This window comes from Plodia interpunctella, chromosome 21 (genome assembly GCF_027563975.2).
Source record: "Plodia interpunctella isolate USDA-ARS_2022_Savannah chromosome 21, ilPloInte3.2, whole genome shotgun sequence".
Lineage (NCBI taxonomy): Eukaryota > Metazoa > Arthropoda > Insecta > Lepidoptera > Pyralidae > Plodia > Plodia interpunctella.
In genome coordinates, this window is record NC_071314.1 from 1,023,853 (window position 1) to 1,051,243 (window position 27,391).

The window sequence follows — 27,391 nt, forward strand, 5'->3', positions numbered from 1 at the left end:
ATATTACTATATGTTTCTTCTGTAAACTATTCTTCTGACTATACATTATTATTATTACGGAGACCGAACGTAGTTTATTCTATATTTATCGATATAATTTGAAAATAGTTTTAAAAATTCAACAAATGATGTCACATACCAACACGAGCACCCCAGCGCTGGTGACGATCATGATGAAGATCAGAATAGTGAAGTACGTGAGGAAGTACATGCTCATCGACAGGCCGTTGACGCGAAGCTGGTTCTTAGCTTTTATCTGCAATAAAAGACGAAGGCACAACAAGCTAAATTCCACTTCATACCCTCATTTTACTACAATTTTGACGACCACGGTGGCGCAGTGGTAAAGTGCTTGCCTCTGAACCGAGAGGTCCCGGGTCCGATCCCCGGTCGGGTCATGATGTTTTCTCGGGTCTTGGATGTTTATCTATATATGTATTTTGTTATAAAATATAGTATGGTTGAGTTAGTCTCGAACTTAATTTGGGGCTAGCTCAATCTGTGTGATTTTTCCTAATATATAATGTCCTTGTTTATATTATCTCTCTCTCTCGTCTTAGCGTTTATCCAGCTGCTTCCGCAGTTGTTAAACTTAGGAGCCCATTGACTTACCTCTCTATCATACACAATATCGACGGCTAAAGTGACGGGCACCAGCGCGAAGATCATACCCATAAAAATGGCACACACAACGTTCCCCAGATTGAACTCTTCTTGCTGTTCAGTCTGCTGGAAGGGATGGGCTAATACCTCGATCGGCTTCCAGCTGTCTAGCAACCCGGTTGACTGCATTATTATTCTGTAATGTATTTGAAATCTAGTGAACCTTTAACAACTTTTGGTGGACAATAAACTAGACACAAAAGACTTTTGTGTAGAAATAAGACGTCTATATACACGATATCTATCCACATAGTGACTTTTAAGACAATCCTTAAATTTAACTTGATCCTTAAATTTAAATTACGATCTCGGTGGCGCAGTGGTAAAGTGCTTGCCACTGAACCGAGAGGTCCCGGGTTCGATCCCCGGTCGGGTCATGATGGAAAATGAACTTTTTCTGATTGGCCCGGGTCTTGGATGTTAATATATATATGTTTATATATATATATGTATTTGTTATAAAATATAGTATCGTTGAGTTAGTATCCCATAACACAAGTTTCCAACTTTGGGGCTAGCTCAATCTGTGATTTCAATTCATCCTAATATATTAAGCTCAATTTGTCCTAATATATTTTAAAAAAATCTTTTATGACTAAAATAACTTAAAAAACAGTCAAGTGCGAGTTGGACTCGCTGGTCAATTAGTCGCAGCATCTCACAACAACTGACAATCTAATTTGTCTTCCATAAATGTTTTTCAGGTAGGTATGTTAGTTACAATTTCACATGAACTTGCAAAGCACCTCTTTACGATAATGTGGACAACGTTCAATTGGTCCCGATGACAAAATTTGCAAAAATTCACAAGTGGAATAGTAAGAACTAGGAAATAATATAAAACAATGATAAGAATGATGGAGTTGAGATTAAAATTGTGGGAGTTTTACCTGTATATACTATTATCCAACAAATTAACGATGATAGGCAAACTGTGCGTGTATGTACTGTTGTAATAGGCCATAATCTTCGCAAACGACACTGGACTATCCCTTAGACTAAACGCTCCGAAGTTCTCCATGTCTAGAAGACTTGAGAAGTTCCCATTGAAGTCCACAATAGGGTAGGCTCCAAGGGTTTCCAACGATGTCCTTAAGTCAGAAATCTGCCTCTCGTTATATTGCTCGCTGAATAATGCAATTGGAGTTTTGTTCACGTATGCGTTTGGGTCTAGTTTGAGTGGCTGCATCCGGAAAAAGACGATCTGTCGCGACTTCATGTAGAGTCCCAGGGCACAGGATACTGAAAGAAGATTAATATAGTTAATTCTATCAATTACCGTTACAATCTCGACAATTATACTTCTGGGCACGCTTCCGCGTTTCGTTAGTCCGCAGATCGTTGGATCCAGGGAACTTTTAGTTTAAGATATTGTTTATTACTGTTGATCTGTAATTTTAATTACACTTATTTTCTCAATATCACCGAGACGACCTACTTGACTAGGTAAGTCGCGATAATAACACAAACTCACAGTTATCAGCAACCTTCTTGTATTCAAATAAGGAAACGCGAATCAACTTACTAATGGGCATGAAGATCATGACATAAAGCTTGTAAGGGTCGCGGATCATCCTCACAGTGCGGATGTAGACCAGTGCGCAGAACGTGCGCCAACACGAGGGCTGGGTCTTCACAACTGAGCTTAGGGCATCTACTGACACTGGGGCCGAAGGGGTCACCTGCGGAGACAAGGTCAGAACTTGATGTTGTCAATGTTAAAAAATAATTTAGACCTTCATAGGCTATTTGAACTATTTGAGTTTGCGCTTTCTGTTTTTAAAATAGCACGTTACACCTTTTTTTTATCTTTTTGTGAAAGACAGGAAAGAAAGTCAAATTTGTGTTAACCCTCTGCAATCTGGTTTAATATATATGATTTTAGGTACCTTCTTAGTTCGTTTCGGGTGAACTTTTGCAACTCCATTTCAGCAAATGCTACCGCACACAAATCGTAAAAATTGATACATTTCGCAGGAAGCAGCAAATTTTCTACTAGATTTGGAAACCTTTCAGATACCAGTATTATAAAAGCGTTAATAAATTACCTTGACATGTTCCACACCATGCGTGGTGGAATGTAAAGCGTGGGAGGCCGGCGGTGTCGGCAAAGACGTCGCCTTCTGAGACTCCTTATCATTCAGCTCCTAAAACGTTGACAAAATGATTGTCTATTTGTCTACCTAGAATGAGATGTTGTCGCTTCCAAATCTTTTCTCACAATTATGTATCTACAATTGAATCTGTACATATATAACCAGCCCTGGGGTAAGTAGTTTATATAAAAAAAACTCAAAATACTTTTTATCCTGTACCCTAGACATGAGATGTGAAGGTGAATATTTTGTCTCGTCATCATAGTGATATCCTCATGGCTGAGGGTTGTGACCACCAGTAGCTGTGGTTTCTTGATTAGGGCCTTCCAGTTGTGTTTCCTTGCGATCTTGTGTGTGAGTGAGGATTGGTGGACTATGCTGCGACCGTACATCTCTTATTATATGTAATTTGTTTATTCCCTGGTTATTACCTGATAGCTCAACGTTTTACTCTGTAGCGATAGACTTCTGGACAGCGCGCGAGCTCGCACCAGCTTTACTGACGACACTCCCTCTACTGCTTCTGTTTCTTCTGCGTTCTCTCCTTCTAGACTGAGGAACACCTCTTCTAACGTCGTCATTGATACACCATAGCTTGTTATACCTAGAGAAAATTGACACAGAATTTTGTAAATAGCCTTTGTATTGTCAATAAAGTATTAGGAACTTTGAAAGAAACAACAGTTCTAAGTTCAAAGTATTTTTAAAGAGTTATTAAATGGTGACCTCTTAAATAAGATAAACACCAAACAAGCAACGATGGTACATACAAATCTTAAGAAGACGCTGGCCGTCAGTTACAAATTCTACCGCTTCTTCTATTCAAGTTTTCTAATGTACAAAAGGTTGTTTGGTTTATGTTTTCTAAAGCACGTGTCAATGTTTGCCTCTTCGTCTTCTTTTCAATTCAAGTTTTCTGATCACAAAAAACGTAAAATTGCAAATACAACATTGCGAGCATCTTACCAAGTCTATTAGTCTTCTCCTTGATCTCATGCTCGATCGCATGGAACAGCGGCGGAAAGAGGTGCACAGCGTAGTGGGGCAATATATACGACAGTTCTCTCCCATGTCTCCGGGCCTTCTCCGCGCGCGGCACGTGACCGCGCACCATGCGCGTGATCTGGTGCTCGCGGCACGCGCCGTCCAGCACCAGCGTGAGGTGGTAGCCGATGCCGAACTTGTTCTTCAGGAATAGGGAGGTGCCTGCGCAGCGGACCTGGGAATTTATGTGGTAAAGAGCATAAGTGGCTGGTATTCTTAGATACAGGGTCTGCTTAGTTCAGCCAGCAGTTATATTGTGAACAAAATAACGCTAGAAATATTGTGGAGTAGAATAAATAATTTGAATTGAATCTCTTGTGTTGTTTAGGTACGTAACGTAGTTTGGAGGACTGTTCACGATGGCGTGCTCACTTTTGTTGAAGCCAACACTCATTTCCTCTTCATCTCGTCTCCTCGTATTTAAATTTACAAATTATTGTGCGATTGGGATACTTGTGTTGATTTCTTATATTTTTCCGCCAGACTACGAGATGAAATCTTTTTAAATCAATATAATGTTTAATTATTATAAATGTTTATCCATTGAAATATTTTTGAAGTTATCAATATGTTACTCACTCTTCCTTTACTTATAACAGCCTTCCTATCTCCCAATATGTCAGCCTCGTCCATGAAGTGCGTCGTGAGCAGCAACACCTTTCCTCTCTTGGCCCTCTGCAGGATCCTCCAAGTCTGCCTCCTTGATACCGGGTCCACTCCAGCCGTTGGTTCGTCCAGGATTATTATCTGTTAAATAGTATTAACTAAGCCTCAGTTACATAGTTCATAGTTCAGTCATCATTGACGTTAACTTAAACCTCCGCACCGATTAGATTAAATGGTGTCTATAGAGGAATTGAGTTGAACTAAACTAAGATTAAAGAGTGACAAATTATTGTATAAGCATCTGCATTCAATAGAAGAGCAGTACCTTAGGATCTCCAATAAACGCGATGGCTATACTCAGCTTCCTCTTCTGCCCCCCTGATAGATGCTTGGCGAACACCCCCGCCTGCTCCAGCAAACCCACGTCTGACAAGGACTTGTGGATCTCGTCGGGAACGCGTTTGCGAGGTATGCCCTGGATAAAGACAATTGACAAAAGATTATTGAGAAAGTAGTCCTTTTTCTCATCATATCTTAAATGTGTGTAAGTAATTTAATGCTTTATAAGTTCACTCTATAAATTGATGAGAAAAAGGACTAGTTTCTCATTAATATTTTTTTTCTATGACTAACCTTGACAGCAGCGAAGAACTGAAGATGCTCCTTAACTGAGAGGAGATCAAACAACACGTCTTGTTGTGGGCACACGCCAATCATCTGCCGAATCTCATGCATGTCGTTGGGATCTCTGAAAAATGATCATAATAATCATAATTTTCATGATTATCACTATCAATATTATCACAATTACAAGTTCAGAAGAAAATGAATGTAATAATATAGCAGCTGTGGCAGTGGGTTACCAAAAAAAATATGGATCGACTGCTTGGCGAATGATATGAAAGATTTGAGAGAAAATGCTAGCATGACAGGAAAAAGAACATGTTGCATCGACCCCAGATATTTGATATGGTGAGGAATATGATGATGCCGTACATTTGTAACAACGCCAGATAAATAGGTTCCCTATAATGGGCAAATGGCCGAAAAATTGAAAACTATCTAGATAAATATCGAATCATTCGAAATGCCTTCTACCAATCGAGATACAGATGTATTCCTAGTTTTAAGGTGCAAGGAGGAGCGTGGAACTGAACTGACTGTATTACTATTAAATTATATAAAAAAAATAAAATATTAAATGAGTAGTCAAGTGGTGGTGACCTTACCTAACGTCCAAGCCATATACATAAGCTGTGCCAGCCGTTGGCGACGTAAGACCAGTCAAGATATTGAAAAGCGTTGACTTCCCCGCTCCATTGTGACCCAGGACCGCTGTGATCTGACCTTCGTAGATGCTAAGGTCAATGCCGTCGATGGCCTTGATTTCAGGCTTTCGGCAGTGGCGGAAACTCTTCTGGAGGCCCACAATTCTGATGGCTTCTTTGTCTTGCAGCTCTCTTTAAAGGAATGTCAGCGCTGGATTAATTGAAAGCCAACTGTAGCCTCCTCTAGATTGCAGACTTTAGAGTAGATACCTATTCTACATCAAACTACCCTGGCTTCTTAAGAGACCTATATGGCCATGAGTCGTAACTGGTACAATTTCAGTAGTAGGTGCCATTAACGGTATTGTTCAAAAGTATTATAACATTACAGGGATAAGAAGAGGCAAGGCGGTCACTCGTCGTCATCATGACCTATTTAAATGTCCCCACTACGGGGGCACTCTTATGGATAAGGCGAATTAGACATGGACATGACCAATGCGAATTGGTGGGTTTTAACAACGGCTTAACTTTCTTTTTGAACCGCGGAGGTGCTCGAGATAATATATTTTTAATCTTTGACTTTTCAAAGATGGATTACGAAAGTAACTTTAGCCGCTACCTTAGCGAATCAAGCGTACTAACTGCCAATAAGTTCCCATCTCTGGATATTGATATCCAGATGATATATTGATATCCAGAGATGGGAGGGACGAAAGTCAGAACCATGTCCTCACCTAGGCACAGGCTCAATATCCTTGTTTTGCCCGCTCTCTCCGTTGGAGTGGAGGTGTATGGCGGACACTCGCCCCCGCCGACTGCCCAGCCAGAATGAGGGCAGCAGGCAGAACCAGGGCTTCTGTTTTATGCCGTATTCACCTGGAAATTTCGGTAGATTTGGAAACTCGAAGCACAACCAAATCAAATGGTTTTTTGATTTATACATTGTCCTTTTTAAAAAAAAATTATGCTTGTGTCACATTTACCATTTAAAAATTCTGTCTAAAGAAAGTTTTCTTTGTCATTAGCTCTTGTCTCTTTTTTAAGTATGTACACGCATGGGAGAAAGATATCAAGTCTTCCACGTGCAAAACTGCATGATCTAAATAATTTCATCAAGAATAAGTATATTCAGTAACTCACTAGGTATGACAGCGTCCAGCCAGTAGGCAACCAGGGCGTACAGCACAGTGTCGACAGCCATCATGATGAGGCTGCCGCCGAACGGGACCCCGGGTCCGCTCCATAGATTGTCCCACGTCACCCCAACCCCCGCCATGTCCAGCACCAGGGCCTAGGGGAAATTAATATAGTGAACACCTGTGTATCTCCCGTTTATTTAATTGGAATGTTTGTGCAATTTTATCTCGTAGAAATTTAACACTGAGATATCTCTTATTTTGTTTTTATTAGGGTGTAGCTAACAGCAGTTTTTACAAAGCCAGCACTTTTGAACGAAGACGTAAAAAGATTGGAAACTTGCCTTGTCCATGGCGAGAGCGTAACAACTGGAGCTGATGAGGGAGACAAACCAAAAGGCGAGGGAGTCTGCGTTGGAGACGAAGACCTGGATGAAGTACAGGCCACTCATCAGGTTCACAGCGAAACTACCCAGGATACCGGCAGTCTGTGGAGAAGTAAATAACATGGCTATAGCTAAAGTTAATATCTTCCATGCTCGAGTTGGGGGCAAAGAAAAAACAAAATGTGACAACGTGGGTGTTAACGCGCAGATTGTGAAAGTCAAGCAAGGAAGGGAGCCCTAAAAACTGAAGAGTCAACTCATAGGCGATAGACTAGCAACTTATCACTCTATTGAAAATAAATCTCAATTCCACCTACAAGCCCGCCGTACAACTAAACGTAGCCTTCGAGAATCATAACGTTTGATTCTTGGTTACCCCGCAAAGGATACTTAAAAACATGATACTCACCCTGGCCCTGTCAAAGAAAGGTGTCAACATGAAAGCAAAGGTGATGATGGTGAACCCAAACAGAAGCATCAGGAGGAAGATGAGGACATAAGACGAATGCTGGAATACCTGGTGACAAATTAGATTAATTAAGTAAAGTTCTTTTTAAACGGGAAAGGTAATGATCAAGCAAGAAATAAACTTACTTTTAAAGTAAATAATAATACTGTGCTGACTGTAGCTAAGATTGTAACGAACACCGCGTAGATTAAGAACCAGGAACTCCTGAAAATAAAATTTGAAAAGTCACAACAAAAAGATTATTAATTAAATGGAAGACAACAAGTAGATCTCCCTCCAAATGTCTTTCTCATTCTCTCTATTTATTCTGGAACGCCCCGAAACCTGGAGTCAACGTGAAAATATATACCTTTCCATTTGGAATTTAAATTTTATAACACGGTTGACATCAATCCTCTTTGCGAATGCTGTGGTGTATTCTAGGACAAGAAGAAGTGATTTCTAGAAGCCTAGCTTCAGAATTAGAAAAACAAAAAACTAGAGCGAGAAAGTACTCACCAATAAACAGAGTCCCTCAGCCCCATAATCCTCATCCCCTCTCTGATCTTGTTCTCCTTCTCCCCCACGACGAACATGAGCAGGTAGGTGATGAACTGAGACAGTGTCATCACCATGTACATCGGCATGATGACCCGGAAGATCACCAGCCAGTCGCCGGTGTGCTGCCGCTTAGGGAACTGCAGGAGTTGTATGTCAGGCGGGGGGAATGACCGACTGGTGTCCAGCTGAATACAATAGATTTTTTTTTTTTTTAATTGATGATCTTGGTCCGAAAACAAAAACGGGTAAAAGTTGCCTGACATCCCTCATTCTCCGAGTAACAGCCATTGGCAATTGATGATTTATTTCTCGTAGACAGATAACAAAATTCTAATGCAGGACAGCATTCGACAGGTTAATCTACTGTTTAGACAGGTCTATCTACCAATTATATTATGTCTACTGTGACCAAACCACTGTATGTGTTTCTCCCATAAAAGAAGAAAGTTGAGGCATCAACGTGAAGTACGTAGTCATATCGTTAATGAGTTTGCAGTCCGATTTTTCTGCCAATCTGGTTCATTCTTGAATTTAGGTGAAGGAAAATATAACAAGTTTGAAAAAAAAAACAAGTAACTTAAACAGCGGGTATAGATCATGTGACATATCTAGAATAGTAAAAGTAACCTACAAAGATAAAACTGAACTGCATACCTTGATTTTACTGTAGTCTATAAGCATCTGCAGCGCCAGGAACCCAGAGTAATAATACTGCAGCACAGGACACGCGTCTTCTCTGTGCATATCTGATAGTGGAATCAGTTGGCCACCTTTAGACCAGTCGGATGACCAGTCCTTGACTCCTGTCCTCTCTCGACATTTGGCTGGTGACGTGTAGAAGGTTCTTGTGGATGGGGTGCCGGCGTGAGATGGATTTGTGCGAATTGTGTAGCTAGAATAGAAAAAATATATATATAATATTGTTGGCAGTTTTCGTTTATATTGGTTTATATAAGTGTGGTTGATAAAAACAACCAGAAGTCGTAGAACTCCTATAGTTCCTTTCGAGTGTTAAAAGAACCAACTCCATTTGCCACTATTAATCCCAGAAAGCCGGATCAGAATGAAATATTACTGCATTGCAATGTCTCTTTCTAGAACCTATGCTAAGGTCAGCTAGATACTCCTCACTATACTTAGAAAGAATTGACCAATAGAAGGCATCGTGATAGTACTGTCCTTCTTCTAGTAAAGGGGCCGCCATCTTTGATCCGTCATGCTCCGTTTCATCAACTCAGCGCGTTACCGCTTATTGTTTTACATAGGTTAAACATTGACGTCAACGCATCAGACAAAACTACAATGATTTAACGATGCACAGCGGTGCAATTTGATCACGTTTTTATTTGCCACCGTTTCAGTGTACAACCCCTCGGGTGACATCTGTACTATTATTATAAAGAGGTAAACGTTTCCGAGTTTGTGAGTTTGTATGTTTGAGGTAATCTCCGAAACTACCAAACCTATTTGAAAAATTCTTTCACCATTAGAAAGGTACATTATCCAAGATTGCTATAGGTTATATTTTATCTCAAAATTCTCACAGGACCGAAGCCCCGGGCAACTTCTAGTGTATGTATAAAGAAGGGTGTTATAAGTTTGACCGCTAAGTGTAACTGTCTGTCTGTGTACGTGGCACCGTACCTCATTAACGGGTGAACGGGTGGTTTTTTTATTTTTATTTGATAGATAATTTTTATGCGGTGGCTCTCAGATATGTTTGATCAAAATCGGTTCAGCTGTTCAAAAGTTGTATCGAAATTAATATTGGAAGAAAGTCAAAAGACGAGCTGGTAGAAGTAAAAGATCATGATTGAGAAACTCATGGCAGTTGGGAGTGGACTGGAATTAACAGAGTGGAACACCTGTTTCGCCTGGTGATGGACAGGGAGAAGTTTGCGGAACTGACGGCCAACCTCCAGTAATTGAGAAGCATTACAAGAAGAAGGAACTTGTTGCATTACTGCAATATAGACACTTTGTTTCTTTGTCTATTTTTATTATTTGTTTTATAATTATATCTATACATCTTACCGTAGTGGCTCCCCGAAAGCTGTAGGGTCAGAATGGAAGATGACTGCGATTGGGAAGTTTCTGGCGTCATTGTGGTAAGCGTCGTTCAGCTCGGTAGTGTCGTTGTAGCGGACCCAGTTGATGGCGTGGTGGCGGGACTCCATCAGCAGAATGTTGATCTCTTCTAGAAAACTCTGGAGAAATTTATTACAACAAAATCAAATAATTTATTCAGAAATTAGGCCTTCACAGGCACTTTTTCACGTCATATTCAAAATTAAATGATATTTTTGATATGACTGATAAAAAATGATATATAATCGACGACCTCGGCGGCGCAGTGGTAAGGTTCTTGCCACTGAACTGAGGTCCCGGGTTCGATCCCCGGTCGGGTCATGATGGAAAATGATATTTTTCTGATTGGCCCGGGTCTTGGATGTTTATCTATATATGTATTTGTTATAAAATATAGTATAGTTGAGTTAGTATTCCATGACACAAGCCGGGGATCGAACCCGGGACCTCTCGGTTCAGAGGCAAGCACTTTACCACTGCGCCACTGAAGTCGTCGATTATATATCATTTTTTATTAGTAATAGAATATGTATGTATGATATATTTATATACTTTTATATTACACTGATCCGTGTTTCATATATATATATATCATTATAACATATTATATTCTGTGTCAACCTTGACGTTGGCAAAATCATCGTTTTGGCCAACGATTGTGCCATAAAAAAAAATAAAAAAAAAAACAACTCCAATTGTTGCCAGTTTTGATTTTAAATATCATTGTAAAAACTTAACACGTCTATTTATTTACTTTATGAATTTCATGGAACGAAATTCGGTAAACGTTTACCCGCTGTTCTATCCATAAATGGTTGAGTAAAGGAGCATGATAAATCAGGTAGTTCATTATATCACCTTCACCAAACAGTGGACAAACAGCACTATTTGATATCAAGAAGGTGTATTAGATTACCACTAAGTATTTTCCCTAACCTCTGCCTTTTCTCATGGGAAACAGGCGCAATAATATGTAGATTTCAACTAGATAGTACTTTCGAAAACTCATTGCGCGTAATGTGCACGTTATTCAGCTCAACGTGGCCTTTAGGTATCTCGACTCTTGGTTCTATCTACCCCCATGAGGGACAAAGACTTTTATACCATAAACCACTGCAAAACGGCTTAAAAAACTTGTAAAAGAAACTCACAACAGTGCCATTAGCGTTCTGCCAGTCAGCAACCACAGCTACTGAATGGTTCTCTGGGAAGGCGTCGTGGTGGATGTGGTACAGCCGGCCAGGGTTCCGGACTTCAGGGAAATTGGGGTTCGGCACCAGCATCTTGAGGAAGATCAGCACGCCCAGGGAGTAAAGCGGGACGAGCACCTCCTGGGAACAGAAAATATTGGACCTTCGTTAATATAAATCATGAGAATCGAAATGGCTAAAATCGGGAGTACGATTGGAACAAGAAAAATGATACTTAGATAGATAGATAGATAAAAACTTTATTTGTAGCCACAGTACACACACATACATCAATGTTAATACAAAAAAATAACTGACACAATAAACGGGTAAACAACAATCAGACATAAGAAATGTGTATGTGTGCTGCAGCAATACGAAAAGGTCATGGCTCAACGATGATGTTGCTCCTCGGGGAGCAACGCGTTGATTATCAGCCATAGCCACAGTAAGTGGAGAGCAAACAAGAAGAGTAATCAATCAGTAAATCAATAAAGTTACTTACATAGAACATTACATGGAAACAGGAAAGAGACGCAACAATAAAATGGAGAATTTTGTTGATCTGTCTATATCAAGCAATAATTCTGGAGATGTTCTTAAAAACTGGTATGCTTACCAACTTATTCAGCGGCAGTGGCCGCTACCGGCAACGGCGCGTTGGATTATTAATCTTTTGTTTTTCTAGCAAATGAGAGAACAATTGTTTTTTGAATGAAAATTTGGATAGATACAATATGTTAATGGTTGTGAAGTCTAAGTAAAGAATCTATGAAGTTATATATATTTTTAGGGAAGGTTTTTCTGGATTCAAACATTTTGACTGATACGTCATGAAGCACGACGGCCGCCGTAAGTGTACTGCTTCGGCAGATCCCTCACGATTGTGGCCCACAGTTGAGGCCAAAGCGCGCTGGTGGTCGGGTGACCATAGGTTCGCTCTAGCTCCTTCATACCATTGGGATATATAAAGGAGTACTTACAGCGAGGGTTTTCCTCGTGTCCCGCTTCTTGAGTAGCAGATTCCTGACGATTGTGGCCCACAGCTGGGGCCAGAACCGCGCTGGTGGTCGGGTGCCCATGGCGCCGCGCAGCCGGCTACCTACCGCAACGTAGTCCGGCTCGCAGTCTTTGTTCGCGCATTTCCTGTAAATAACAAAGGAATTTATCTATTTTGACTGACTGAAGATAATATAGAAGAAAAATCCTTTCCTTTCCCAAATTCGCCAACTGTTATGCCAGCTCCAAACTGTCGCCGAACTCGGACACACGCCGACGCAAATGCGTGAACATTGCTTAGTTAGTATGAGCGCTTTTGTTTACCGCAATGAAAAACCAGCAATGTATCAATCAGCCAAAGTTTGGCACACAGTTTAACGACAGTGTGGAACCGGCAATACATGCTCTCTGTTCTATTTCCTAATAACGATTATTATTTTTATAAATAGTTTGTGACCATGAGTAGTCATTTATGCTTATGTCTGTGGGGGTAAAACGTTTAAATAGGACCCCAGACCCAGCTGTGAGGGGACAACTTACAAAATAATAATATAATTCATAAACATTAATCCTAAATTATGGATATGAATGATCGTGTCTGACTTTGTACATCCCTTATACGATTGCGCATGGCCAAATAATATTAGTCTTTCCTTCTTTTTAGTGAAGTATGATAAATTTTGTATAGCTATAGATATATTTCTGTTGTGCTGTATAAATCCTACTTTCTACTAAAGTTTGTGAGGATGTGTGTATGTATATTTGTTACTCTTTCACGCAAAATATATGTATATCGCGCAAATATACCAAAATCAGCATTTCCTAACGCATGCTGTGAGCTTGTTTCGGATAATAAGGCAGTTTATTTTATATATTCTATATATATATGTGGCTTTCGCGCGAATGGCAATTTTCTTGTGTTTTACATCAACTCGTGTTCAGCGTCAAACCCTAAGAAAACAACGGGGCACGTCAGAACTGCAACGTAGCACGTCTGAGCAATGTGGCATAACTCTAATATATTAATCCTATCCTAACTAATATTATCAATGCGATAGTAAGTTTGTTTGTTACCTTTTCACGCTCTACCTACTCAACTATTCTTGAAATTTCTTATACATGTAGATTGAAGTATGGAGAAGGGCATACGGCACCTTTCGTCCCGGAAAAATCACTGTCCCCGGTGGGAAAACGCAGGCGAAGCCGTGGGCAACAATCTAGTAAGTAATAAGCATTCCAAACATTTCGATAGAACCCCTAAAAGGGACCCTTGTCCCCCGCACTTCGCTTTCATGCCCCACAAGTCCACACCCTTGTCAAATGTTATTTCTCGAGCCGGGTCACGCCCGCGTTTAATATTCCGCCATGATTGACAGACTGCCTACGCAAATTATCTTAACTAGACCTTAGCCGTACTCTGGGGCAAAAATACATTTTTTTTTGTATGTATGTTTGTAACGCGATTTTGATGACTTTTAAAAGGTATATGTAGCATGTGCCAATAGAATTTTTAAGTTCGTGGGGCATCGAAATCGTTTCTGTCATTTTTGAAATATTCACAATTTCGTAAAAATTTATTGTGTTCACGAGGTCTAACTTCGCGGCAAACAATTAGTATTATAAATGCGAAAGTTTGTGAGGATGTATGTATATTATGTCTCTATGTTTGTTAACCTTTCACGCATAATCTACTGGACGGATTGTTACGAAATTTGGAACACGGGTAGAATATAACCCGGAAACACATCAAGTACTAAATAGTACTTAAATCCCGTAATTCCCACGGGAGCGAAGATCCAGGGCGCAGCTAATTGTCTATATAACAGAGAAAATTGCTTCAAAATGAGTTGCTTGGTTTAAAAAGAAAGTTTACAATCAGACAGAGGAATAAGTAGACTTTGTTTTAAACCATGTGATTGCTTCCTTTATTGAATATTTTTTTAATATATAACATATGATATACCTACCTAAGGACTTCATGTTAAAAAGCTTTATCTACAAGTCAACCTTCGGGAAAAACTGAAAGATAATTTGTTGCGACGCATGACTTTTGCCCGTGACCGTCAACTTTGACGTTAATAAAGTTATAGCGCTGAATAACGCAAAGCACGCCATTTTGTCTAAACGCCAGCGGCGCGCCTGCGTTAAAGTCAGTGTCAACTTCGACGGTGCAACTCACCCTTAGTCAACAATAGGTTGGGTGAATTTCACGACTGTTTGAACGCGGCGTGTAGCGTTTCATTAGTATCGCTTTTTTTTAAAATATAATCTTTTTTTTTTTAATTAAGCATTTATAAGATTAACATTGTACCAGTACTTTACTTATTTATAAAATAGGATAATTAAATTGATTACGGTGTATGGTACAGTTTCATAAACACTAATGTTAGCCCGCGGCGGCGTTCAAAACGCTCGTGAAATTCACCCTTTCTCTGCATACATATAATCTTAATGGAACAGTTCGATCTTAAATAATTACTGCGCAAATTCTTAAAGATTGGATGATTTTAAATCGAATAAACAATATTTACTATACTGATTTCATGAAACTTAGTATACTAATAAAGTAGAACCCACTAAATTATATTTTTTGTGCCGAAATTGTCACAAGAACTATGCTCACCGAAAGCTAAGTCATGAACATCACTATTATTATCATTACATAGTATAAAACAAAATCGCGTCCCGCTGTCTGTCAGTCCCTATGCATGCTTAAATCATTAAAACTGCTCAACGGATTTTGATGCTGATTTTTTAAATAGATAGAGTGATTCCTGAGGAAGGTTTAGATATATAATTTATTATCATTTTACCCGAACAAAGCCGGGACAGGCCGTTAGTGATCCATAAATAAATCATCACCATTATTACCGCGAAAAACTTTTCTTTCAATATATGGATCAAAAACCCTGTTATATTAAACTGTCACGTCACCAAACCGGAAACAGATAATGCTGACCGGAAGTGGTGGCGCCAGGGGGGCTGGCAGGGTGCAGCCCTGCAATTTAGGGTGACTTATAAAGCATTGTATTGATCAAGTGCAAATTTACAGGTAAAATGTACATATACTTAAATATTGGAAGTAATTTATCGAAATGTGGTCCTATCGAGACGTGTGAGGCGTCAAAAGATGCGCCTCCGTTAGCCTGACAAGATGGTGCAACAAGCCAGCAAGGGTCCGATAGAAAAAAATTGGAAAAAAGAGGAAAAAGTGTGATTTTAATAAAATTTGTATGAAAAATTTCTATGTTACAGGTGAAAATTATTACATTTCTATGTTACTGGTAGCCTAATAGGCATCATGCCAGACTACTAATACTGGTCCCGGGTTCAATTCTCGGTCAGGTCAAGGTGAAAAATATGATCATTTTCAGATTGACGTGGGTTTTGAATGTTTATCTATATATGTATATGTTGTAAAATATAGCATCGTCGAGTTAGTGTCCTATAACAAAATGTGAAAGTTCTTTCTTTGTTCATGAATTTTTTTATTCAAGCACTTAACTTTTTTTTTACTTGATATCATTCAAAAATATTTATTTAATCTTTAAAAGTGTTTAGTGATCGTATTCTATAGTGAGAACTATACGCTACAATATTTGACTGTTCGATTTTTCTTTTTCAAATTTCAAAATAAAATATGGAACACACAGCGACAAAGGTGTCAATATTTTTTTAAATGATAATTTAGATTTAAATGATTTTAGAATTCCTTTTTTTAAGTTTTTCCCGATCGAGCATCTTATCTCATCTGATACCTATTTTATAGCTGCAAACTGCGGGTTCGCTTCCGTGAGAATTTCGAGACAAAAGTACTATATGTGTTATTCCAGGTTCTACCCGTGTAACACATTTCACATCAATCCGTTCAGTATTTTATGTGTGAAAGAGTAACAAATAACCTACATACCTACATCCTCACAAACTTTTGCGGTTTTTTTTTTTTTTTCATAATTAGTTCTGGAGATCTACAAACGTGTTATTCCTAGAAATGTTTACTCAGTATCTTAATGGTTATAACGTTTAGTGGCACTCAAATTTTATTTAGACTTCCTTGATTATTCATAACGTGAGCGTTTCCGAATAAGTGCCAACTCATATTAGCTAGTCAACGGGGAAAACTAAAAGTCATGTTTTATAATGAAAGGTAAAATGGAATGTTAGAATTTTGTGACTAGGTACCACTTTAACTTTGAGATAAGGTAATTTTTCTTTCCTATACATACTTTACAATATACTTTGCAATGGATAAGAAAAAAGAGAGACAGACTCATGGAAGAAGCTTGAGAAACAAAGATATAACTGGAGGCTTACCATCATGTCATAACGCGATCCATTGATTGATCATTGATTGATGATTGATTGATCCATTGCGACCTTCAAATTCAGTATTTCAAATGCATAATGTTGTCACATATGTATTGAGAGGGTAAAGTTAAAATATTAATATCTTTAAAAAAATCTCTAAGGGAATCCCTTCTCTTCAAACCATATATAGCACGGATTGCTCTTTTTTATAAAATGAAAATAGTGTTAATGGTGCTAGCACTCCCCCAAAGTAGCATCCCATAGGACATTAAGCTATGAAAATAACTAAAGTAAACTAATCTAGCAGTCGCCACGTCCGTCAGTTGTCTGATTCTCCAAACTGCGAATGCCGCGGAACTAAGCTTTTTAGATAGGCCATTAATATGAGCGTCCCATTTCAATTTGGAATCAAGGGTAATTCCTAAGAATTTGGTGTTTAGTACAAAATCTAAGCTTTCTCCACCAAAACAGTAGGAGAAGTGCAGGTTTGAATTTCACTTCGCAGACGCAGCGAACCAATCACATTGCGCCATTGTAACGCAACGACGACCACACTGCAGTGCGAGAAGTGATATGCAAGCCCGCCACTAATCTGCATCGTACGAATGCGATACGTTTTAGATTCCTAAATTGAACTGAGTTGCATTTAAATCGTTCCGTAAAGATTGATGGTGGGCCAACTGAACTGCAGGATGGATGTATTTTTCCTAAACGTTTTAGTCCTGTCTAAAGGGAATATCTAACAAAAATACCTTTTTTTTTTTTCATTTCCCATCTTTCGTGTGCCAAATTGCATCAGAATTCTCTAAATCATAAAACAAAGGCCGCAGTGGCTCCGTGTCCTCGAACTCACCCGATAGATGTCGTCATCGCGTTCACGGTCACAAAAAGCCTTGGCTTTTGCAAACCAACTCAATTTTAACCGACTGCTGAAAAGGGCAGGTTGTTCGGAATAGACGTAATTTTATTAACTCCGCTTTATTTTCATTAACATTAACACTACATAGTGTAAAACAAAGTCGTTTCCCGCTGTCTGTGTATGTTTAGATCTTTAAAACTACGCAACGGATTTATTTGCGGGTTTTTTAAATAGATATAGTGATTCCAGGGGAGGGTTTATATAGGTATACATGTAACATGCATAATATTGCACCCGTGCGAAGCCGGAGCGGGTCGCTAGTATGATATATTGTAATTCTGACTACCAAACAGATCCTTTATTTTGGTATAACAACTACAAAGGTCACATTTCATACTATTCTTCATACATCACTTCACCACTACTAAGAACAAACACATTTTATAACTTACAAATTAGTACGGAACCTTCGTTGCGCGAGTCCAACTCGCACTTGACCCTTTTATTAGTTATTAATAACGGTCTAGTGCGAGTCCACTGCTGGGCAAACAGCTAACATTATCCATTGAACCGCATACGTACAAATTACAATAATTATCGATGCAATCCAATCGATGTACTGCACTAGATATGTTCTGTGTATAGGCCGATAGGATTTATAATATCCTCTAAATTCTAATAATAACTAATATTATAGATGCGAAATTCACGATCTATCTACTCAACCAATAAATAAATATATTAGGACAAATCACACAGATTGAGCTGGCCCCAAAGTAAGTTCGAGACTTGTGTTATGGGATACTAACTCAACGATAATATATTTTATAACAAATACATATATAGATAAACATCCAAGATCGGGGCCAATCAGAAAAAGATCAATTTCCATCAAGATCCGACCCGACCGGGGATCGAACCCGGGACCTCTCGGTTCAGTGGCAAGAACTTTACACTGCGCCACCGAGGCCGTCAATCTTCTTAAAATTTTGCTTACATGTAGTTTCATGTACCTACGGTGAAGAAAACTAACCCCTACTTCCAAGAAAAATAACTGCTCCCGTAGAAAATCGCACGGGCGAAGCCGCGGGCTTCGCTAGGGAAATACTAGGGAATATATATAACGTATCCCAACTTGTACAGGGAAAAAATACAACTAAATTAAAATGGGAAAACGTCTTTTGTAAAGTCCTTCTATAAAATGTATGAGATGCATTTAGATATCAATACACAAACATGATTGGTTTGCATTTGTGTCTGGTTGTGCGTCATTCCACACAAAAGTCTTTATTATAAGTAGGTACCCAGTTCTTCTGGTAAATTACTTTATTATAAGAAAAATCTCTACATATAATAAAACTGTAAGTGAAATATATCTGTACATAGGAGATATTAAAGAGAAATAATTATGGGTAGTCTTTATTGGACTAAAGGAAGCCAAAACAATTTTTTTTTCGGAATTTCTGTCTGTATTTTTATACTCACATCACGCAAAAACTACTGTATGGAATTTGATGCGGTTTTCACAGTTGTATAGCAGATGGTCTAACTTAGAATCTGATATAAGTATCTTCGTGATACGTTGCTTAGAACCCGAGATATTGATTAAATTAAATTATTAGCGGACGTACGTAATAACACGGGCAAAGCCGTAGGAAAAAGCTAGTAAGACTCTCTAACCTGTCGTCATACCGGACTGCTACACTGAAAGTTCCGGGTTCGAATCCCGGTCAGGTCAATCTCTCTATCTATATCATTCTTGTCATTTTCTCACTATGAACTTAGTTAATCAGGGTTTAGGGCAAAATAAACCAGGATTGATAATTTTTAGTCTGTCTTTTTAAATTGTTAAAAATTAGCAGACTTAGTTTAAGCAATTTTTTGACGTCAATCAGTGATGTATGTCATCCCAAATTGAATAAAGAATTTTGAATTTGAATAATAAATTAGAAATGATTTATTGAAAAAGTAAAAGAACGCAATTCTGAAATAGGCTGTGTTGTAAGAGGGCAGAAACAAAAAGTTTATTTTTTTAATTGTGCTAATTATAACGAATAAAACAGTTAACAACTCAAATTTGAATAATATGTATTCAAATTCTCATATTACAAAGTATTTATATGTTATTTTAAAGATAGATAGTTTTTAGTTTAAATTAATATAATTTTGTGTGTATTTATAGAGGCCGATGTCCACTTTTAGATCACCATTCCAACCACGTGTGTGTGTGGACACATTTCTTGTTGATATTGGCCAACTCTCCCTTGATTAGGTCTGTCGCGGCAATTACCGTAAAATGACGTTATCGTGGCCTGTACAGTCAGCCGATTATTCCGTCGACTGACCTCACGGGGTCAGATGACAAAAAACATCATTTTTATTTGATTAAAACAAATTAATATTAATGAAAATAAGTTCAAGTCACCCGTGTGTGAATATCGAAATCGCCAAATTGAATGACATCTACCTATATATACATATAATGAAACTAAGTGAAAAAATGTCTGTAAGTTTATACGAGATATTAAATAAAAATACTATGGTTGTCTTTATGGGACTAATGGAAGCCAAAACATTTTTTTTTGTCTATTTCTCTGTATGTTTGTTCTCGCATCACGCAAAAACTAAGAAGGTAGTGCAATATGTTGTTTACTGTAAGAAGTTTTTCCGTTAACGTTGCGCTGTTTTTATGTTAGACAGATATCGCTACGACGTGACTACGACTATCCTTACAGATCTTGGCTTCCGTGAAAATATCAACTTTAAAAAGTTACACTTGACTTAAAGTACTGTTAGAGCCATGTCCCATTGCTCAGTCAAAAAGAGGGGTGTTATAAGTTTGACCGCTATGTGTGTCTGTCACCGTAGCTCATCAACGGGTGAACCGATTTGGATGCGGTTTTTTTTTTTGATAACTAATTTTTATGCGGTGGTGCTTAAATATGTTTGATCCAAATCGGTTCAGCCGTTCAAAAGTTGTAGCGAAATGAGTATTGAAAGTCGTAGTTTTTTTAATTTGCCTAACAAATAAACTTGTCTATATTTTGATACTAACGTGCGTTGATGTACGTCGAAATTTGTGTGTCAGGACCACCGCAGATACTGATCGATGATACTTCTGAATGAATACCACCGATTCCTTAGTGTCAGAACTTATGACATTTAGGGCCAACGGGGCTGCCACATGAAACATAAAGTACGTAGCACGTGCTAGTAACGAGCTATATCTTCTGTTTTTAGTTTCTGATAAGATATCATATTGTAATCTGAACGATAAACTAAATGTAAGATAAATCTGCCCGACGCGATTGGCTAGTTAACACTATCTTTTGAAACACAATTTTTAACGGTATCCGTTTGATTGAACGAGCGGGTCTACGAGTGAAGTTGGGGCAAAAATATGTTTTTTTTTTTTGTTTGTAACGCGATAACTTTCGAACCGTTGGTCTGATTTTGATGAAATTTAAAAGGTACATGTTGGATCTGTCGACAGAATTTTTAAGTTTATAAAATATTCACAATTTCGTAAGAATTAATTTAAAATGTGTAGTGTTCGCGAGGACTAAGTTCGCGGCGAACAACTATAGCATGTTAAATTTAGGCTATCGCTGGTACTTTATCTGGGAATGATTAGGATTTAAAAAAGGTAATTCGTAAATGATCGCGTGTAGAACCTTCAACTTTCTACATCAGTGATGGATAGGTACTTATCTTCAATTAAATTAATTTTATAATCAACGCACACGTACCTGACCGGAGGTTCCGACCCTGCTTCCACCGGCCGTGGTCATCGGACAAATGAGAAAATCTAGTTGGAACAACATAATATTTTTTTCGTGATGTTATTTTTAGATTAATTGTGAATAACTAATAAAACGACCTCGGTGGCGCAGTGGTAAAGTGCTCGCCTCTGAACTGAGAGGTCCCGGGTTCGATCCCCGGTCGGGTCATGATGGAAAATGATCTTTTTCTGATTGGCCCGGGTCTTGGATGTTTATCTATATATGTATATGTTATAAAATATAGTATCGTTGAGTTAGTATCCCGTAACACAAGTCTCGAACTTACTTTGGGACTAGCTCAATCTGTGTGATTTGTCCTAAAAAATATATATATATAGTCGTATTACATGATAATTATGTTGTCAACTTTCAAGTAAATAATAGAATAAGTATATATAATTGTAGGTATGTAACATGTCTACAAATGATTTTAGTATCCTTATAAAACAAATTCTCCTGACGCGTCTGTTCGTGATAAAATTTAATAAACTATACTATACGAATGTGGATTCCACCAATAGATAGTGATTTCTGAGGACGTTTTAAAGCTAGGTACATATTTCTATATACATTACATGCACATATATAAAATAATAATAAATTTATGTGAACAAATCACACAGATTGAATTAGACCCAAAGTAAGTTCGAGACCTGTGTTATGGGATACTAATACTCAACGACAACATTTAACACATAGAGGTATATATGTTTCAATATGCAAATTTGTGCACTATAGTTTATTTACTATGTAGATCCAAGACAATAAGAAAACTATTATTTTCTATTCTGACCTGACCGGGGATCAAACCCGGGACCTGCAGTGTAGAAGTCTGGCGTGAAGACTATTAGGCTATAGATAAAATCTATAAATATAAAAACGTCTAGGGGTGCACTAAGGAAGGATTTTTCAAAATTCATCCTGTAATGGGGTAAAAAGGGGTTCAAAGTTTGTATGGGGGAAACCAATACTCAATTCTTTATTTGCATCCGTAATAACAGATCTTAGTAACAGATCTTTCTGATATAATAATAGTGACAATTAAGGACCCTTACGGGCGCAGCAATCGAAGAGGAGCTGACTTGTCCATAATTACAATAGTATTGATTAACCAGATTAGTTAAAGATTCTAAATATTTCACTGAAGGGGAAATCATGCAAGCGAAGCCGCGGGCAAAAACTAGTATAAAGCTAAACAAACATTTTACAAAATTCCAAACGTGATTCCAGTACCACATTGGGCGCCAACGTTGCTTAACCTACTTCCTCGTAATAAATAGGGTAACTTGACACCGCTTAATCTTTCCATTTAGCTGTTTCCGGTATTAGAGATAAAAAAATATCCCGTATGTATATTTGTATACTGACTTTTACACACGGCTTTGCCCGAATTATTTGGGAATAAACATATTTGTCATGTCATATTTGTCAAATTGCATGGAAATAATTTCAGTAGATTTTGAGCTATTCGTAGTAGACAGACAGGCGAGGCGGGGCTTTATGTAATTTTATTGGAGCGGTGGTGGCCCTGTGATTAAGACAGTCCTGTGACCGAAAGGTCCCAAGTTCGATTCCTACTCGTGCCACATGAGTTTGTATACAATCTGACTCATGTATAGTAGTTTTCATTGTCCACCACTTGCTTCCGGTGAAGGAAAACATCGTGAGATCGTGCACACTGATTAACAGTTAATTTCACTCACAAAACACATACACCCTACGTATTTACGTGCCACTAGAGGCGGTATGTAGCTGTAAAGTCGTGTCAGGTGCCTTTAGGTGACTTGAATAAAATCTGACACCAATGAACACACTTGAAAAGAAAGAAGACTTTCTCATTTTTATTATAGTGGTGCACGCGTCATCTACTTCCATGTATTCACACCATGCCATACCTTTTCTCATCATTATCACCATCATGGGGCGCCATCTTCGAATTGAAGTTTGGAGGTCAGCATACGGAAACCCTCGCGGCTTTGGGCCGCTATTTTCAGTTGGTTGTATCTAAGTCTGGTCCAGTCCTTTATGTCATCAAACCACTTTCGTCGAGGGCGGCCAGGGGGTCTTTTGCCAGGGAGTTTGGCCTCAAGAATCAGTATTAGAAATTCAATTTTTTCTCATAGAACGTAACAATTGAAGAATACACATAACGTGTAACATCTAAAAACATATATCGCTTCCCTAAATAATGGTGAAGGGGCAAGAATTATATATATTCTAATATATATAATTATAAGGACAGAATATAGATATTCTGGAGGCATATGTGTCCTAACTGAACTACAAATGCGATAAGACAGCGCGATGCGGCAATGTCACATGTCTGTATTAAATGACCTAAGCCACAGTGTACTAAATAGTACAGTCTGCCACATAGAAATCTGAACCACCCTCGTCGTCTACGTGGTCGATTGTACTACTTTACAATACGGCCACTCCCTGCTCCCGGTTGAAATCGGCTACGCCCACATGGAATAAGAGTGCGCCGCGCAATTTGCGCAAGCCACCTCATACGTTTTCGAACACACTGAGATCTTTGCATCTAAAACTAACACAAACTTGATACGAGTCCGAACTGATCGATCGATCGATTCTTCATAGTTAATTTCAACAATGTTCTCAAAAATCACAATCGAATCACATTCAATCAATGGATCCATTCGATTGTAATTTTTTATAAATGATGATGCTGTGTTTAACCTTTAAATAATGAGCCAAACTATTGCCATATACATATTTTATGGTTTCATTATAAATATTTTCATTATAAACACTTTGTATACATATTATTTCGTTAATAACATTTTATATATCTGACCGGGTTCTGCCACGGAGCATCACTTGAAAAAAAGTAAAGTTCGGGCTGTAGCTCTAGCCGCCCCGCGTCGGCTGTCCTGTAGCAATAATTAAATGCACGATTACGTCACGTGATCACGTCGCGTCGCGCAGCGCTCAGTTGCTCAATGAGAATGCTTAAGTCTCCTAATCTTTGGAAGCATATAGCACCGTCAAGGCAGACCCGACGGCGTCTCGGTTCAATTGGCACTGCTCCAATATTACACTTATATCGTTAAATTGGAGAAATTTGATTTGTTTAACGGAGTAAATCCTGCTTCCTACTGTTAGTTATACTGTCACGCAAAATCTACTGAACGGATTGTTATGAAATTTGGTACACGGGTAGAATATATAACCTGGAATAACATATAGGGTAATTTTTACCCCAGAATTCGCACGAGAGCGAAGCCCCGGGGCGCAGCTAGTAATATATAACTTCCTGGTTCGGGTTAAAGGGTTCTTTCCAACTAATATTTTAGGTAGTTAATTATAATTTAATGTACAATTTTATTACCCAATAAAATCTTTATTTTATTTTATTATTTCTTTCGTCATCATAGAAAAAGTAAAATAAGTTACGGAAATCGTCGTAATTTTAATTTGTTTCCAAACATATTTAGGCTCCAATAAATAGACTCAAATTCAAAGCATTTATTTGTGCAACTAGCTCTTGTCCGCGGTTTCTCCCGCGTTTATTTTGTGCGTCCGCTTATAACTTATTGTCAATATCTTGAGATCTAAGAGAAGTATTGCGATGAAACCTATACCCCACCCGCTATACAACTGTGATCGCATCAAATTCCATCCAGTAGTTTTTGCGTGATGCGCGACCAAACATACAGACAGATAGACTAATATTCTTTTAAAGAAAACCTTTTCTATCAGTCGGCTTTTTTTCTATTAAAAGGCTTCTATTAGTCCCATAAAGACACCCCATAATTTCCTCAATATTTTATTTTATTTTAATTTTTCTTTAATATCTCCTATGTACAGACAGTCAGACATATATACCATATACAGTTTTATTCTACTCGCTTGTACATACGATAATTTAAACTATATACCTATTCTAGTTATAACTTAAATTATTCAAAAAACGTTTTCTAAATCAATCTATTACCGGATCAGTTGAAACTTGGGAGATACTGGCTTGGCATAGACAAACAGTCATAGACTTATAGACGTCAATGATTTGGTTCAAATGTGGATGAGGACACGAAGTTAATACCACAAACAATCAGTAACTAGTTACGTGTGATTTTGAAATGGGTAATCCTTGGTCTTGACAGCGCTGACGTGGCTTTGACCTTATGACCTGAAGATGTGATGGAAACGTGTTGAAACTTCACGGCTCATTAGCACAAGGGAAAAGGTGGACAGTTATAGAACTATGGGTGCCGACTCTCACATTAGTGTGACACAATTGTACGCTACTTGTTCGCCGCGAACTTTGACCTCGCGAACACAAAAAATATTTACAAAATTGTGATTATTTCAAAAACGACTTAACCTATTTTGTACTTATTTTTTACTACGTACAGTCTGCCACAGAGAAATCTGAACCGCGCGCGATTTGAACACCATCTCTTAGGGGGTCAGATTTCTCTGTGGCAGACTGTACATACCTTTTAAATATCATCGATATCAGACCAACGGTTCGAAAGTTATCGCGTTACAAACATTTATTTTTCCCCAACAAAAAAATTATTTTTTCCCCTAGTTTTTTTTTTTCAATTATAATACACTAATATACTAAAGCGAGTGTCGTATGGAAGTACATTGTCGCTTTACTGTCGAGATGTCTCTATTTTTCAATTCAATTGCGACGAAACTCACAACAATATTAAATTAGCATTCTAATATTTGTTTGTGTAGATGCGCACCTGTTTATTTTGCCAATGAAATTACTGGCCACTTATAAACTAATCAGACGAAGATTTTACTTAAATATATTAGGATAAATCACACAGATTGAGCTAGCCCCAGAGTAAGTTTGAGACTTGTGTTATGGGATATTAACTTAACGATACTATATTCTATAACAAAATACATATATAGATAATCATCCAAGACCCGGGCCAATCAGAAAAAGATCATTTTCCATCATGACCCGACCGGGGATCGAACCCGGGACTTCTCGGTTCACCACCGGTTTTGTATGATGATTTATATTACGGTCATGAAAAAAAGAAATTCATAGACGAAAATTTTTCTTTATGCGTGCAAGAGCTTTTAAATTTAATTTTAAGTGGCTTACGTCCACATAATATGAAACATTACGAGCATGAGAAGTGAAAAAGATATTTTTTCTTTACTGTCTCACTATCCGGTTAGAGTTTTCGCTTTTATGGATTGAATACACACTGAATAAGAACTCTATTCCGATCTATACAAACTATGTGCATCTTTCACACTTGACCTGTGACGTCCCTATAAATACGCTTTTGAAAAGGCGTCATAATGTAACCACACTTCATGTAAGCATAGTACAAAAACGCCACGCCTAATTTTAATTAAAAGTTGTTTTTTCTGCGCGCTTCATGTGGTCAGTTGACAAAGTCAGATACTTTACTTTTTAATTCTATGGCTCCATCGTTTAGCCGTACGATGATTTTGCCAATGTCAAGGTTGAGATTATCACTGTGATTATCACTAAGAATTATAATCGTTTAGAAATTCTACAGCGGCAATTGACCGGTATCAAAAAAAATATATAGTTTAGTCTATATAATATAGATATTTAAATTTATGATTATTGCAATAATTTAAAACTGCAACAATGCAGCTGGATTATTATACGAAGATTTAAATTGGTTGGAAAGTTCATTTAAAACAATAATAAAATTATAAAAATAAGCTTTTATTAATTATCACGATGTTGTCGCCCTCAATGACGTCAACATTTGAAACGAGTGGAAGGGGAACAAAATATAAAAGTGGCGACATCGAGACTGGGGGCATTCTCACTTGAGCAGTCGGACGGAACGGTCGAATAAGAAAAATATTGGTATCTATAAATAATAATAACTTAAGTAAACTCTTAACTTTATAAGTGTGTTAAGTGATTCAAGACGTGGAGAAATAATTATATTAAAATATATATTGGTCAAATAAAA

General features: G+C 38.0%; 1 protein-coding gene across 1 annotated transcript in view; it reads right to left on the reverse strand.

Moving 5' to 3' along the window:
* The window catches only part of LOC128679028 (cholesterol transporter ABCA5-like), a 45,707-nt gene that overhangs the window by 14,464 nt on the left and 3,852 nt on the right, over positions 1 to 27,391 (reverse strand). Inside the window, exons 2-22 of the mRNA XM_053760965.2 lie at positions 12,473 to 12,635; positions 11,451 to 11,630; positions 10,246 to 10,418; positions 8,866 to 9,103; positions 8,170 to 8,396; positions 7,797 to 7,875; positions 7,612 to 7,719; positions 7,161 to 7,304; positions 6,821 to 6,971; positions 6,415 to 6,556; positions 5,639 to 5,869; positions 5,043 to 5,157; positions 4,735 to 4,884; positions 4,383 to 4,550; positions 3,726 to 3,978; positions 3,191 to 3,363; positions 2,712 to 2,810; positions 2,189 to 2,345; positions 1,554 to 1,905; positions 613 to 799; positions 140 to 256 (exon numbers count right to left, since the gene is read on the reverse strand). Coding sequence (XP_053616940.1) covers positions 140 to 256; positions 613 to 799; positions 1,554 to 1,905; positions 2,189 to 2,345; positions 2,712 to 2,810; positions 3,191 to 3,363; positions 3,726 to 3,978; positions 4,383 to 4,550; positions 4,735 to 4,884; positions 5,043 to 5,157; positions 5,639 to 5,869; positions 6,415 to 6,556; positions 6,821 to 6,971; positions 7,161 to 7,304; positions 7,612 to 7,719; positions 7,797 to 7,875; positions 8,170 to 8,396; positions 8,866 to 9,103; positions 10,246 to 10,418; positions 11,451 to 11,630; positions 12,473 to 12,635 — 3,607 coding nt within the window. The remainder of the gene's footprint in view (positions 1 to 139; positions 257 to 612; positions 800 to 1,553; positions 1,906 to 2,188; positions 2,346 to 2,711; positions 2,811 to 3,190; positions 3,364 to 3,725; positions 3,979 to 4,382; positions 4,551 to 4,734; positions 4,885 to 5,042; positions 5,158 to 5,638; positions 5,870 to 6,414; positions 6,557 to 6,820; positions 6,972 to 7,160; positions 7,305 to 7,611; positions 7,720 to 7,796; positions 7,876 to 8,169; positions 8,397 to 8,865; positions 9,104 to 10,245; positions 10,419 to 11,450; positions 11,631 to 12,472; positions 12,636 to 27,391) is intronic.